The sequence below is a fragment of the Engystomops pustulosus genome, chromosome 7 (assembly GCF_040894005.1).
Source record: "Engystomops pustulosus chromosome 7, aEngPut4.maternal, whole genome shotgun sequence".
NCBI classification, from domain to species: Eukaryota; Metazoa; Chordata; class Amphibia; order Anura; family Leptodactylidae; genus Engystomops; species Engystomops pustulosus.
The window spans coordinates 31,081,599-31,096,940 of record NC_092417.1 but is presented as its reverse complement, the minus strand read 5'-3'; the positions used below and the strand labels follow the sequence as shown (position 1 = coordinate 31,096,940).

Sequence of the window (15,342 nt, the reverse complement as noted above, 5' to 3'; positions counted from 1 at the left end):
CTAGCTCTACAAGATTATAGACACAGATACAACGATTATTGCACTTGTGGCTGATCTCTGACCCCTTGACATTATACATCAAAAATGGACACAGGCAATCACATATCAAAATACATCATGGTAAACCAGGGGCACTTACTATTAGATCCAGGCACTGTGACTCTGGTGTTTTTTTTAAATTTTTTATCCAAAAATTATGGTAGCGAGCTGCGATGGGGAGGTGGGGGGTCTGTTAGGCTGGGCACGTCACTCCCCCTCTGCATGATGTAATTTCACTGCAGCAGAGGGAGTTTCAGCATATGGTGTGCCAATTTGGGGGGGGGGGGGGGGGGGGAGGGGTCGTTTGCGCAACACACCTACACAGTAATAGCCTTGAAAGCCAGAACATGGGAGGGGCTCAGGTAATACCCCCTAGTCCACAGTCACTGTCTGGACCGGAGTCTATAAGTAAGTGTCTGCGGTTTATCATTTATAAGTTTGATGGTAGATTTCTATAAGTGTCAGGTGGTTGATAAACTATTTTCCATTCTAAACAGACTAACCTTCATTTTCTTTATCAGCTGATCCAGTCGCCTGTAGTTCCGGTGCAAAAACTCTGGAGGACAAAATAAAGCAGTAGTTATTCTTACTTTTTGCTTCAGAACGCTTTATTTTTCCTATGGAAATGGGATGATTCTAGTTTTATCCATGATTCTTATTATTATAGATAGCACATGACATAACTGCTTCCCACAGAAAATAGTCTCAGCTTTACCATACCTGATATTATCTGCAAAACTCACACGCCGAGAACTTTTCCGGCGCTTTTCAACAGTCGGTTCCTAAGTATAAAAAGATTGGAGCAGATGCAATGACTGAGGAATAAGGCTTGTGTGTATTTACCACCAACAGATGGACGTTACAGATGGAAGTGGAGTTTAACTCCGCAGACAATCAGCGATTCCCATGGTTTTTTGTTTTTTTTCTTTCTTCACATCAGTGAAGCCATTTTAACTTCTGGACACATACAGATTTGTTTTCTCTTCCTGGCTACAGTAATTGTTCACTGATCCATTCTTTCCAATGTGCTCTTTCACACTTCAATTTTTCTCCCACCTATTCAATGTTGTAGATGAACGTAAAAGGACACATGTATTTCGACTGACCACCGAACCCCCCCCCCCCCTCCCCCTAAAATTGTGAAAATAAGCCAGGAAGAGAAAACAAATTTGTAGGAGTCTAAGGCTACCTGCACACCACAGTATATCAGGTGTACGGGGCACAAACAACCTTTGTTTGCATCTTGTGAGCCATCTGCAGGTTAGCTCTGCACACGCACCAATGACCATTAAAAATGACTGCCAAGGATGTAAAAACAACCAGGAAAGAATCTGCTCCATCTTTTGCGTCTTGGGTAGTCAGCTCATCCATGGGGCTGTGAGACGCACAGCTGTGTGCATCATCTCATAGAAGCGAATGAGGACGCAACCTAGCTGTAGAAAGTACGACTGGCACATGTCCTCATTTCCCTGTTATGTGCAGGTAACCTTAGCCGAAATGGCTTCAGTGAACAAAAATACTATTCAACTGTTACTCTTAGCTCAAAGCACTGCGACTGTGATAATCTTCTCATATTTGTTATCCATGGCGTCCTTCCTTCATAATTTATAATAATGCTTATGAGCCAGAAGGGCTCTGCGAGGCGTTACCAGAAACACTCTGTGCTGTAGCTTCATGGGCAGTTACACTAAAGGGGACAGTGCTGCTGCACAGTACTACAGAATATAGGGGGCTCGTGACAACCCCAGAGCACTTGCGGCTCATTAGCAGCATGATAAATTAAATTTTAGAAGGAAGAAGGCTATGGATAACAAATATAAGATCATCACAGTCACAGTGCCTGGGTCTATGAGTAACTGTCCCTGGTTTATCATGATATATATTTTTATGATTGATTAGAAGGAAACCTCCCACAATTGTAAAATATAGAAAAGGCTAAACATAAACTCATGGCAACAATGACCAGAACTCTACTTACATAATAAAAACTCACCTGGCAGATCTCATTTCCACTTCCCAGATCCTTGAGTGGACTACGTGGTGCCTTTAAAATCTGAAACATGAAAGACCCAGATCAGAGGACAAACACTTAGATACTGCAGTTATTTCCTCTATTAAAAACAGAAACCACATTGATTTGTGAATTAACTAAGAAAAAGCAACAAGATGTGAATAGAGACGTACTGAGGAAATCCTCCTGCGATAGCTCCGCTCCGTCACATCACTACAAGACATAAAGGAGAAAGACATTACTGGCCGATCACTGATGTACTGCACCAGATCATACAATAAAGGGGTCATCTGATCCCATGGAGTAAAACAAAAAAACTAGAATAGAAGGGGTATGCAGAGTCAGGACGCTTATCCTTTAAAGGGGTTATTACAGGAGCACGAGCACAGACAAAATACACAAGTCCTATAGACCCCAGAGGATCTGAATGAAGAAGATGCAGGGTCTCACCTGCTCTGTGGGAGAGATTTCCCGTCCATTTTGCTGTACAATCTTTAGTATCCTGTAAAGAGAAATGATTATGGAAGGGGTTAAGTGTTCCCAAACTGCCCAAAATGTATTGCTTCATCAACAGAGCAGGGGACAGTAAACCCTCCTGCCCTCCACCAAGCATACAGGACAGTCAATTTAACAGAAATGGTAGCCAACGTAGGTATTGGCATTGTCGATCGCATTTTTGGCAGTGACTTTTGGGTAGAGGCAGGATACTTGGCAGACAGTTTCTTCATCATGTAAGAGGGCAATTAATTTTTTTACCAAAGTTTTTTGCGAATGAACCCTACCTGTAAAGAGTGTGTGTGTGTGATCTGTTTGCCTTAGAACTGTGCCTCTGCCACGAGGCACAACCGCCTGGACGCCCCTCTTCACAGGGGCACCACCTTCTCCCCAGGGCACTGCTGCCCTCACACCCCCTCTCCACAGGGGCACCACCTTCTCCCCAGGGCACTACTGCCCTCACACCCCCTCTCCACAGGGGCACCACCTTCTCCCCAGGGCACTGCTGCCCTCACACCCCCTCTCCACAAGGGCACCACCTTCTCCCCAGGGCACTGCTGCCCTCACACCCCCTCTCCACAGGGGCACCACCTTCTCCCCAGGGCACTGCTGCCCTCACACCCACTCTCCACAGGGGCACCACCTTCTCCCCAGGGCACTGCTGCCCTCACACCCCCTCTCCACAGGGGCACCACCTTCTCCCCAGGGCACTGCTGCCCTCACACCCCCTCTCCACAGGGGCACCACCTTCTCCCCAGGGCACTGCTGCCCTCACACCCCCTCTCCACAGGGGCACCACCTTCTCCCCAGGGCACTGCTGCCCTCACAGCCCCTCTCTCCAGGGGCACCACCTTCTCCCCAGGGCACTGCTGCCCTCACACCCCCTCTCCACAGGGGCACCACCTTCTCCCCAGGGCACTGCTGCCCTCACAGCCCCTCTCTCCAGGGGCACCACCTTCTCCCCAGGGCACTACTGCCCTCACACCCCCTCTCCACAAGGGCACCACCTTCTCCCCGGGGCACTACTGCCCTCACACCCCCTCTCCCCAGGGGCACCACCTTCTCCCCAGGGCACTGCTGCCCTCGCACCCCCTCTCCACAAGGGCACCACCTTCTCCCCGGGGCACTACTGCCCTCACACCCCCTCTCCACAGGGGCACCACCTTCTCCCATGGGCCCTATCACGCTCACCCACCTCTCCCCATGGACAACCACCCCGTCTCCCCAGGGGCACTACCACCCCTTCTACCCAGAAGCGCAACCATCTAGGCGTTCCCTCTCCCTAATGGTTCTGTACAATCACAATTGTGCCCTGCATTATACAACAAGTACTACTATAGTCTGTGTAGAGGGCACTGGATACACAGAAGCCAAATCATGTGTGTGAACATGAGCCAAGGCTGTGACCAGTGCAGACAATCAGCTTTGTCTGACTTAGGCCCTAATAGTGGGGCCCTAGAAACAAACACTGCACACATCCACTGCCACTTCAATAAACTTTATTTATACGTCTGTGCTGACATCGCACGGGCTGAACCTCGGGTCGGACGAGTGTATCGGGAGATAATGACATTCGCCCTGGGCGCACAGGCAGCGCTCCTCTATTTTATATGACTATATCCAGACTCGGCCTGCATTACCGCATAGCTCAGCTCATACCTGTAAAAAGCCGGTCCCGGTGTGTACAGCCTCCGGTACCGGAGCGTCACCTCAGCCCCTGCACCAAACGGTCACAGCGCAGGAGCTGCCTCCATTTTCAAATTTAACCGCCACTAAGCGTCTTCCAACGGCCACGCCCACTCTGCAGTTGATTGGCAGTGAGGAATCCCCTCCCCTGTGCGCGTACTTACCGGTGTGTAGCGTATGCTGGGTGCCTGCAGGGTGACGGTATAGAGGTGACTCAGGACCGCGGGTGTCCGGGCAGTGGTTGTACATGTAGCACATGACTATAGGACTAATAATTCGGTACAGCAGGACAGTGCGGGCCGACATGTATAGCGCGCAGCCCCGCGCTGCTTACACAGGACGAGGTGGCCGAGTGGTTAAGGCGATGGACTGCTAATCCATTGTGCTCTGCACGCGTGGGTTCGAATCCCATCCTCGTCGCAACCTTTTCCATCTTCCTCCTGTAACGTGGATTGTTATTTTCTTTATCTTCAGATTGAGGAAATATTTTCGGGAAATTATGTCAATTCAGATTAATATGGTAAACAGATTGTATCTGAGGTGCTGGCAAAATGTGGGGTACATTTCATTTTTTTTAATGAAAACCAAATAAAAAAAGAATCTGGAGGTGCTGAAACATAGATTGAGTACTGTGACATCACTGTGTGTATTATCCCTGTACTGTGACATCCCTGTGTGTATTATCCCTGTACTGTGACATCACTGTGTGTATTATCCCTGTACTGTGACATCCCTGTGTGTATTATCCCTGTACTGTGACATCCCTGTGTGTATTATCCCTGTACTGTGACATCACTGTGTGTATTATCCCTGTACTGTGACATCCCTGTGTGTATTATCCCTGTACTGTGACATCACTGTGTGTAATATCCCTGTACTGTGACATCACTGTGTGTATTATCCCTGTACTGTGACATCACTGTGTGTATTATCCCTGTACTGTGACATCCCTGTGTGTATTATCCCTGTACTGTGACATCACTGTGTGTATTATCCCTGTACTGTGACATCCCTGTGTGTATTATCCCTGTACTGTGACATCCCTGTGTGTATTATCCCTGTACTGTGACATCCCTGTGTGTATTATCCCTGTACTGTGACATCACTGTGTGTATTATCCCTGTACTGTGACATCCCTGTGTGTATTATCCCTGTACTGTGACATCCCTGTGTGTATTATCCCTGTACTGTGACATCCCTGTGTGTATTATCCCTGTACTGTGACATCACTGTGTGTATTATCCCTGTACTGTGACATCCCTGTGTGTATTATCCCTGTACTGTGACATCACTGTGCGTATTATCCCTATGCGTATTATCACTACTGACAATAGATGATGTCACAGCTTATCTCCTCCTCCCTGTACAATGACCTCTATATAGATAACACCAGAGGTCGCACTAACATTTTTCCAGGAGGGTAAAAATACTCCTCTCACCATTTTTGAGGAGTATGAAAATTTACGCAGAACACAGAACACTACACTACAATCACACACAGAACACTACACTACATTGCACACACTCACCCGGCCTTGCTCTTAAGTCCCGTCGGGATCTGCGGGCAGGTAGAGATGGAGCAGGACAGGGAGCAGCAGCCCCGCTGTCCACAGGTCTTCCGGGGCCTGCGCTCTCGCTCCGGAGCGCTGCTGACACAGATCACTGTGTCACGTGTCCCGCTGAGGAGCCCGGCGCGCGCTGTGATCGCGCTACAGACATTTACCTCTTTTGCAGCACGCGCCGGGCCGCTCAGCCTGCGCGCTACAGGGAATAATTGCCAAGCGTAACTTTACGCATGGCAATTATTTTGGGAAGTAATGGCGCCTCATCACGCGTCTGACGCGTGGTGAGGCGTTAATGCGACCTCTGGATAACACTGACCCATCATTACATCACTACTGACAATAGATGATGTCACAGCTTATCCCCTCCCTGTACAATGACCTCTATATAGATAACACTGACCCATCATTACATCACTACTGACAATAGATGATGTCACAGCTTATCTCCTCCCCCTCCAGTACAATGACCTCTATATAGATAACACTGACCCATCATTACATCACTACTGACAATAGATGATGTCACAGCTTATCTCCTCCCCCTCCCTGTACAATGACCTCTATATAGATAACACTGACCCATCATTACATCACTACTGACAATAGGTGATGTCACAGCTTATCTCCTCCTCCTCCCTGTACAATGACACAGCTTATCACCTGATACTTTCCCTTTGAGATCATATGAAGTTATAGCAACAAATAAATATAAAATAATGAAATCTTGCAAAATTATTTTAAATAAAATAAAATCTTTATTAGGCCACTGGCTGTAGATCACTTCATTACGTGAGGTGTAGTCTTAGTCTTCTTTCCAGTCGTCTTTTGCCCATTCAGGTAATTCTGTAGAATAATCGAAATCCTCGCCTTTATACCGCAAAGCATGAAGATACATGATCAGATCTTTGGGGGAGGGGTCTGGCCTTATAATTTTACATTCCCCACATAGAGGGTCTACCAGTCCTCGCCCCTTCCCCTCTGTCTCCGCACTTGAGTCATCTTTGACCACGTCCTCCTTCGCACAGTCCGCACTCAATGAGTCGCCCTCGTCTTGTGTGGGCTTTTCCCCATCCGGGTTCGCCATCGGAGCCTCGGATGTAGACTGTGAGCACGGCTGTCCACTGTTCAAGGTTTGGAGATCATCTTCTCCGACATCCAAGATGTCCAGGCTCTGCTTAGCCTTATGTTCCTCTATGAGAGTCCTCAGCAGTTCCTCATTGGTCATATTAACCTCCCCCTTCTTCCCTCTGTTAGGACCCCATGCCTCCGTGTTGTAGATGGGGTCGTTGACAATAGGGTGTCCTAAATACTGTAAGTGAACCCGGATCTGATGTGTGCGCCCCGTGTAAGGGAAGCATTTCACCACACTGGATTTGCCATTGTAGCCGAGTCTCTGGAAGACCGTCTTTGAGGGTTTGCCCTTGGGATGCACACGACATACGCCAATCTTATAGGAGACCACCAATATAGGCTCCTCGCAGGTCAACATCTCTTCAGGAAACTCCCCGCTGACTCTACACACGTATTCCTTTTCTACCTGGATTCAGAAAGAAAAGAGTAAAAACTTTGGAAGCATTTACCAGGGCAGTGTTTGTGTTATTCGGGCACCAGGCTCTTTGTCTCACCTTCCTCTCTCGTACTAGTTCCGCCATCTTCTTCGACACCTCAGACGTCTTGGCAAACATGAGCACCCCGGATGTCAGACGATCCAGACGATGAATAGTGTGAAGCTCCTTCATGTTGTGTTCTTTGCCCAGAATAAAAAGAACTGTGTTGTGCCGGAAGCGTCCGCAGGGATGGACGGGCAGAGAGGAAGGTTTATCCACGACCACAATGTCGTCACTTTCGGCCAGGATGCGCAGGGGTTCTGCCGTCACTGGAGGCTCGTGGCGATGTACCGTGTTTCTGAGGAAATCGTTATCCTACAAAGAGAGGAGCGGAATGTTACTCAATGAGAATCATCCACTATATGATACATTATAATAACTATGATCAACGAGTGCTGGGCCCAGAGGTCGCACTAAATTTTTCCCAGGAGGGTAATAAAACTACTGCTACTACTTTAGGAGTATTTTAGCCGAGTGGTACGAAATGTTCAGTAACACAAATAGTCCACGCCACAGGTCTCCAAGACCAGGCACTGGCAGATGCTGTAATGGTGTTATATAAGAATTTTATCATTTCCTTTTTTCTTGCCATAGTACAGGATCGAGCTGTCAGTGTAACAACCTGATCCTGCCGATGGCATTGTGTGCAGGATCATGGGGTGCCAAACAGACTGCAACAGGATGGACCAATGTGACAGGAGCTGTAATGAATTACTAAGCTCTGGTCACAAGACCTTCCATTAGGCCATGAGCTGCAGCAGTCAAGGAACATTAAGAGACTGCAGCTTGTGGCCGATGGAAGGTCATGTGACCGGAGCTCAGTAATTCAATATAGCTCCAGTCACATCATGGCTGCTACTAAGGAAAGCACCTGTTTGTTTGCCACTGTATGATCCTGCACCTAGTGCCATCATCAGGATCACAATCGGTCTGTCACACTAACAGCCAGATTCTATTCTGTCCTTAAGTGATGGAGGAAGGAGAAAAACCTCATGCGGATTTGTCCACACAGGGTTTTTCTGAAGTACAGGCAGTCCCAGGGTTAGGTACAAAATAGGTTCTGTAGGTTTGTTCTTAAGTTGAATTTGTATGCAAGTAGGAACTGTATATTATATAATTGTAACCCCAGACAAAATTATTTTTGGTCTCTGAGACAATTGGATTTTAAAAATGTTGGGTTGTCATAAGAACGAGGATTAACAATAAAGCTTCATTGCAGACACCTGTGATAACTGTTACAGCTGATTATTGTAGCCTAAGGCTAAAGTACAGTAAATTACCAACATCCAGTGGTCCGTTTAACTAGGGGTCGTCTGTAAGTCGGGTGTTCTTAAGTAAAGGACCACCTGTACTAAAATTGACTGTACAAGCGTCTGATGCTTCTACAGGCGTTAATCCGTCCTCTGGTTGGGTCCATTGTAGGGTATTAGAGCATTGAGAGTGGCGATTGCAGTAATAAGATAAGTACTCAGGTCTCATTACTTCCCACCAAGAACACACTATACATTGTACGGTGGCTTTATTTGATATTTTTACTGTTGTGGCAGTTTCAATGTGTTTAAAGTTTCCTTTCAAATCGATCAATGCTACAGATGAGCGGACACAATGGTCGGGTTCATCTGCCTGATCTGGACAGATTGCTAGATTGGTGGCCGAACATACTGACCACCCTAGCAACTAGCCATAGCTATGACTGATCAGGGGGACACCCGCGTCAGGCAGCCAAACCCGACCATCTGGTCTGCTCATCTTTACCCATGGTCACTTCCCCCCTTAATCAGGGGGATATAACAATTCAAGCAATCACTTGCAGCGGCAGCTCAACACCGCACTCTCTATTGGTTAATATGAATGGTCTGAACCACAATCAAAAATATTTTCACTATTGACCTCAGGAGGTACAAAAATAGGTCCCACACTGGACTGGTGGTAAGGAATTGTACGTATATTTCTTATTTTTACTTGGGGACACTTACAAATGAATGAACCTGGACAACCCCTTTAAGAGATCACTTCCTGTCTGAGTGTATACCCCCATACATATGTAATATGTACAGGAGCCACCATGTTTATGGGGCACTGATTTTTGTCCCCTGCGATGTCTACCAGTCACTACACTATACTAAGCTGAGGGTGCATGTGTTCTATGGGGCCGGGAGGAGTAGCTGTAGGAGCCTGCATGTAGATACCCGGTCAGCAGGGGGCGCTCTCACCTTCAGCACCACGCTCAGGTCCCGCACGGTGCTCTCGTTGAGCCGCAGCCTGCCGGCCAGGGCCGCCCTCTGGTAATACTCCAGCGGCTCGGAGCGGAACTCCTTACTGAAGACGTGCAGCAGGCTCTTCCCCACCCAGCGGCCCTTGCAGTACGTCTCGAAGTCGAAGTAGTAAGGACGGACCTTCCGCAGCCCGTTCTCTGTGTACGACTCGGTCTCCCCGAAGTGATCGTCCCCGAAGCTGACCCCGGCCCGGCGCCTGGTGGGGGGCGGCACGTAGCGGCTTTCACCGTCATCCCCGCGGGACTTCTTCCTGCGGTCACCGGCTGTCCCGGACTCTGGCTCCGGATCCTTCCTCTTTAGCGACATCTCACAGGAGAGGAACGATCTACAACCGACCAGGATCCGTGCTGCCCTCCTCCGGCTCCCAGACAGCATAGCCACGTGGTGAGCGGCGCCCAGTGATGACGTCACACCACAAGCTGACAGATCACGTGGTGTGCTGCTGCTGTCAGACGCCAGTGCAACCAGAATGCACCTATAATTACTAATATTACATCATATACTAATACCTCATCCTAATAGTATCCCATAATCATCCGCTCATCCTAATAGTATCCCATAATCATCAGCTCATCCTAATAGTATCCCCTAATCATCAGCTCATCCTAATAGTATCCCCTAATCATCACCTCATCCTAATAGTATCCCATAATCATCCCCTCATCCTAATAGTATCCCATAATCATCCCCTCATCCTAATAGTATCCCCTAATCATCCCCTCATCCTAACAGTATCCCATAATCATCCCCTCATCCTAATAGTATCCCATAATCATCCCCTCATCCTAATAGTGTCCCATAATCATCACTTCATCCTAATAGTATCCCCTAATCATCACCTCATCCTAATAGTAGTATCCCATAATCATCCCCTCATCCTAATAGTAGTATCCCATAATCATCCCCTCATCCTAATAGTGTCCCATAATCATTACCTTATCCTAATAGTATCCCATAATCATTACCTCATCCTAATAGTATCCCATAATCATCATCTCATCCTAATAGTGTCCCATAATCATTACCTCATCCTAATAGTATCCCATAATCATCCCCTCATCCTAATAGTGTCCCATAATCATTACCTCATCCTAATAGTATCCCATAATCATCCCCTCATCCTAATAGTGTCCCATAATCATTACCTCATCCTAATAGTATGCCATAATCATTTAGAAAAATAGTAAAAAACACACAGTCTGCTCACCGAAAGTTACATGTGGATGTGTCCTCCGTGCTGAAGATCCACTCCTGGACCGGAGAATCTTGCTGTATGCTACTTTGTAGACTTGGATCCAGCTACAGGAATTCAGACATCAAATGCTTGAAAGTTGAAAACTCCATGTCTTTATTAACGGACCTTGGTCACAAATACAAAAAACTTTTCCTGGCGTAACAGTCTAAAACAGTGATGGCGAACCTATGGCACGGGTGCCAGAGGTGGCACTCAGAGCTCTTTCTATGGGCACTCAGGCCATCACCCCAGGACAGAATTCACCAAACACTTCCAATCTTCCTGCAGTCCCAGGCAAAGTAAGGGATGCTGCTCTCTCAGTGCTATTCGACACTTTGTTGGCTGTTTGGAACTGCGGGAAAACTGCGGCAAAAGTTTTGACAGAACTGCATTATCTTTGGGAGGTCATCATGTTGGACCATTGTTCCTTTACAGAGAGACCCTGGAGAGAAGCTACAACGATAATCTGAATTTGCCCTTCTTCTTTTAACTGGTGGCCTCAGACCACCAATACAATTGAAAGATGTGAAAGAACAGGTAGCAATAAGTTACTGCTTAAAATTTCATGTTGGCACTTCACGGCAGATACGTGGATTTCGGTTTAGTTTGGTACTCTGTCTCTAAAAGGTTCGCCATCACTGGTCTAAAATATATACATCAGCGACGCGTTTCAAACGCACTATGCGTCCTTCCTCATGGCTGTATAGTATACAAAAGACAAACTCACAAGCTTAACCCCTTAATGACCGCCCTATCGGGATTCTACGGCGGTCATTAAGGGTACTTCTTCTGACGCGACGCCTTTCTACGGCGCCGCGTCAGAAGAAGATTTCGGGACATCGGGTCAGCATAGTGCCGGTGTCGGGCTGTGATATCACAGCCCAGACCCGGCACTAACACCCAGGATCGGAAAAACTCTGATCCCGGGTGTTTAACCCCTTACACGCCGCGGTCAAGCATGACCGCGGCGTGCAAGTGTGTCCCCTGTGGATCGGACCCCCCCGGTGTGCTTACCGGGGGATCCGATCCCTCCTGTCGCTGCCCCGGGTCCCGACGAGTGACCCGAGGCTGTCGGCTCCTCTTCTCGCCAGGAAGGCAGGACCCGGCTGTAGGTAACTGAGCATGCACAGCATGCTCAGTTACTTACACTATACACTGTATACAAGTGTATTGTAGTGTAAAGGCTTGAATAAGCGATCGGATGATCGCTTATTCAAGCCAAGAAGTAGAAAATGTAAAAAAGTTAAAAAAAAAAAATTAAAACTTTTTATAATATAATTAAATAAAATAAAAGTCCCATAATCTCCCCAGTAACACATAAAATGCATATACAGTAAATAAAACACAAAAACATACATATTTGGTATCACCGCGTCCGTATTAATCTGTACAATAAATCTAAATCAATATTGAACCCGCTCGGTGAACTACGTAAAAAAAAAACTTGCAAAACTTCCCATAATATATAATTTTTCATCAAACACCATCACAAAAAATGTTCTAAAAAGTGATCAAAAAAAGTTACGTTCCCTAATATGATACGACTGAAAAGAACAACTGTTTTCGCAAAAAATAAGCCCTCAACCAGATCTGACAACAGAAAAATACAGAAGTTATGGCCCTGAAAAGTTGTCAATAGTAAAAACAATGCGATTTTCTCCAATATTGATTTTGCTCAGGAAAATTAAGCAAAAATAAGAAAAACTATATAAATGAGGTATCACCACAATCGTAGTGAACCAGAGAATAAAGATAAAATATAATTTTTACATTACGGTGAGCGGGGGAAAAAAAAATGCTAACAATCCAAAATAAAAATTGATGATTTTGTTTGTGTCCCCCTTGAAATAGTTAATAAAATCTCAAGAATAAGCTTTAGACTCCCAAAATAAATTATCTATACATTGTATCTCATCCCATAAAAAATAAGCCCTCATATGTTTGTATTACCAAAAAAATAAAAATTTATAGGTCGTACAATGTGACAATACAAATCTGCTGTGAATGGCGCCTCCATTCATTCTATACTCGGCCGTGCGCCCGTACAGAAGTTTACCGCCACATATGGGGTATCAGTAAACTCGGGAGGAATTGGGCATCAAACGTTGCAGTGCGTTTCATCATTTAATTTATTCTGAAAATTTCAGTTTTGGCCTAAATGAATGTATTTTCCAAAAAAATTCAATAGTTTCTAAATCGCAGGTCCATATTTTTTAACCCATGTGAAACACTTAAAGGGTTAATAGACTTAATAGAAGTTGTTTTACATATGTTGAGGGGTGAAGTTTCTATAGTGAGGTAATTTATGGGGTGTTACTATTATTTAGGCCTCTCAAAGTCACTTACAGCTCGGGTTTGTCATGGTTGCACCTCTAGTGTTCGCTTGCAAAAGTTAATACTATTGAAAACTAACAAGCCTGATGCCTCTCTCGCCCGACAGGGAGATGTGAGAAGCCCCATATACAGGCAGTCCCCGGGTTACGTACAAGATGGGTTCCTTGGTGTCAGGATTCGGGATGCGTGGATCCACCTGGGACCGGAGTCTAAGTGTCACCAGAGCCCGCCGCAAAGTGAGTTGGACTTGCTGCGGAAGGGTACAACCAGGTTGTTCCACAGGTGCGACTAGCCCACGGTGGCAGCCGAGGTCGAGGTACCCTAGCGTAAGACAGTCTCGTGGTCAGGTCCAGGCACAGGGTCAGGGCAGGCGGCAGATCCGGGGTCAGCAGATGGGAGCGGGAACACAGGACACGGGAACTCAGGAGCAGGAACACACGAGAGCAGGAACGCAGGATACACGGGAACACACAGGAAAGCAGGAGAATCGCAAGGGAGCCTTTTCTAAGGCTGTGAGGCACAAAGATCCGGCAAGGGTCACAGGAGTTGGTGTTGGCAGTGGAATTAGGCTGCCCGGGCTGCATGGCCTGGCACCCCTAAACCTTCACTGCAAGAAACAATTGTATTTGCACCGGACTCTAAATCCGACTGGTGGAAACCTTCCAGTCTAACACATAGACAACTGCTCAAAATCCTGCCTAATGATAAATCTGCCCCTATGTGTGGGACGGTATTGGCTGATGAGTTCAGAGATATATGGAGGGGACAGGTTGCGGACGCCTTGTAAGTCATGGTTAATACTTTCTACAGAGTTCACTGTGTAATGTGTAACCAGTGCAGAGACTGGCAGAGGAGAAGCAAAGAAATTGCATTGAAAAACACGTAATCCTTAACAGCACCTGATGTTTTTCATTTTAACAATACAAGACACTGGGTGCTGGTAGCCAATGGCAACACAAGCATCCGAAGGTGTATACTTTTTTTTGCTGTTTTTAGTTTAAGCAGTATCCATGGGAAATATAATATAAAATGCTTGTAGTTGGTGCAACAAAGAAAGCTTCCAGGTTTGTAGAAGAAGAGTGACTCTAGTTGCATAGCGTTTTGCTGCAGTTTTTTTTTTTTTTTTTTACTATTTTAGAGATCTCCTGGAGTTCTAGGCATCTTTTTTTTAATTGCTAATGGTAGGCGCTTCTAGTACAGATGTGCTGCTGCCGATATATGTTAGCAGCAACAGATGTGAAATAACAGTGAAAGTGACAATTACTACCACTAGGCGTCGCTAGTGATACAACACTGGAGTTGGAGTTACAATTTCCGCCACTAGGTGTCCCCGGTGCCCATTTGTCCCTAGAACAATGGAGCATTCATTAGCCGGAGTTACAATTTCCGCCACTAGGTGTCCCCGGTGCTCATTAGTCTCTAGTACACTGGAGCTGTCATTAGCGGAGTTACAATTTCCGCCACTAGGTGTTCCCGGTGCCCATTAGTCTCTAGTACACTGGAGCTGTCATCAGCCGGAGTTACAATTTCCGCCACTAGGTGTCCCCAGTGCTCATTAGTCCTTATTACACTGGAGCAGTCAGCGGTGGCAGTGCACATTTACAGCACTAGATGTCGCTGTTGCTCCAGTGACGTCACACACACGGTCAAACTCCGGTGAAAGTGGCAGGCGAACCTCCCGCCCACGTCTTGCGGCCTATCAGCTCGGTCCCGCCCCGGCGATCGCTGTGATTGGCCAGTAAAATCTGACTAGCCAATCCCAGTGTTATAACAGTAAAAAGCTTATACTTTAGGCTATTCCCGCTCTCCATTGGCGCCATTTTCCTGTGGTATCAGTGGAGAGAGGAGCTGAGCCTCACTGTGTCACACTGCAGTACACCTAATGACCTAATGTTACTACTACTACTACTCCCATCTTCCTATCTGAGCCCTGCTGTGTAGTCCTTGAGGGGTCACACCGTTTATTCCTATCTCCTCTTCTAAACCCAAACCTATTTTCCAGTGCGCTGTGCTCGTGTTATCCTACGCTGGACGCGCTATGTGTGTGAATAGCGCTGCACAGTATTCCTGTTAGTGCTGGCCAGGACGTCCCAGG

The 15,342-nt window shown here is 46.7% G+C and overlaps 2 protein-coding genes and 1 non-coding gene across 5 annotated transcripts in view; 1 reads left to right on the top strand and 2 right to left on the bottom strand.

The window, feature by feature from the left end:
• KNL1 (kinetochore scaffold 1) overlaps positions 1-4,482 on the bottom strand; it is a 28,463-nt gene extending 23,981 nt beyond the window's left edge. For 2 of the 3 annotated variants that reach the window (XM_072115320.1, XM_072115323.1), the window contains exons 1-6: positions 4,205-4,346; positions 2,501-2,552; positions 2,224-2,263; positions 2,033-2,092; positions 760-821; positions 543-595 (exon numbers count right to left, since the gene is read on the bottom strand). In XM_072115320.1, the coding sequence (XP_071971421.1) occupies positions 543-595; positions 760-821; positions 2,033-2,092; positions 2,224-2,263; positions 2,501-2,529 (244 nt within the window). In that variant the 5' untranslated portion in view covers positions 2,530-2,552; positions 4,205-4,346. Of the gene's footprint in view, positions 1-542; positions 596-759; positions 822-2,032; positions 2,093-2,223; positions 2,264-2,500; positions 2,553-4,204; positions 4,347-4,395 lie in introns of those variants that run through there. The other variant, XM_072115321.1, reaches the window with a different exon arrangement.
• An 87-nt stretch (positions 4,483-4,569) lies between these two features.
• Positions 4,570-4,651, top strand: TRNAS-GCU (transfer RNA serine (anticodon GCU)). The gene has a single exon. It is a non-coding gene; the product is annotated as a tRNA-Ser (tRNA).
• Positions 4,652-6,540: 1,889 nt separating this feature from the next.
• Positions 6,541-10,108, bottom strand: RPUSD2 (RNA pseudouridine synthase domain containing 2). Its single transcript, XM_072115319.1, has 3 exons — positions 9,617-10,108; positions 7,422-7,718; positions 6,541-7,333 (listed from the first exon to the last, which is right to left on the bottom strand). Exons 1-3 carry the CDS (start codon positions 10,052-10,054, stop codon positions 6,599-6,601), a joined length of 1,470 nt encoding a protein of 489 aa, XP_071971420.1. The 5' UTR covers positions 10,055-10,108; the 3' UTR covers positions 6,541-6,598.
• Positions 10,109-15,342: the final 5,234 nt, after the last annotated feature.

Coding starts and splice junctions, on each gene's coding strand:
- RPUSD2 (XM_072115319.1), bottom strand. CDS start 10,054: ATGCTGTCTGGGAGCCGGAGGAGGGCAGCACGGATCCTGGTCGGTTGT. Junction 7,719..9,616: donor ACCTGAGCGTGGTGCTGAAG/GTGAGAGCGCCC, acceptor CTCTCTTTGTAG/GATAACGATTTCCTCAGAAA. Junction 7,334..7,421: donor AACTAGTACGAGAGAGGAAG/GTGAGACAAAGA, acceptor TTCTGAATCCAG/GTAGAAAAGGAATACGTGTG.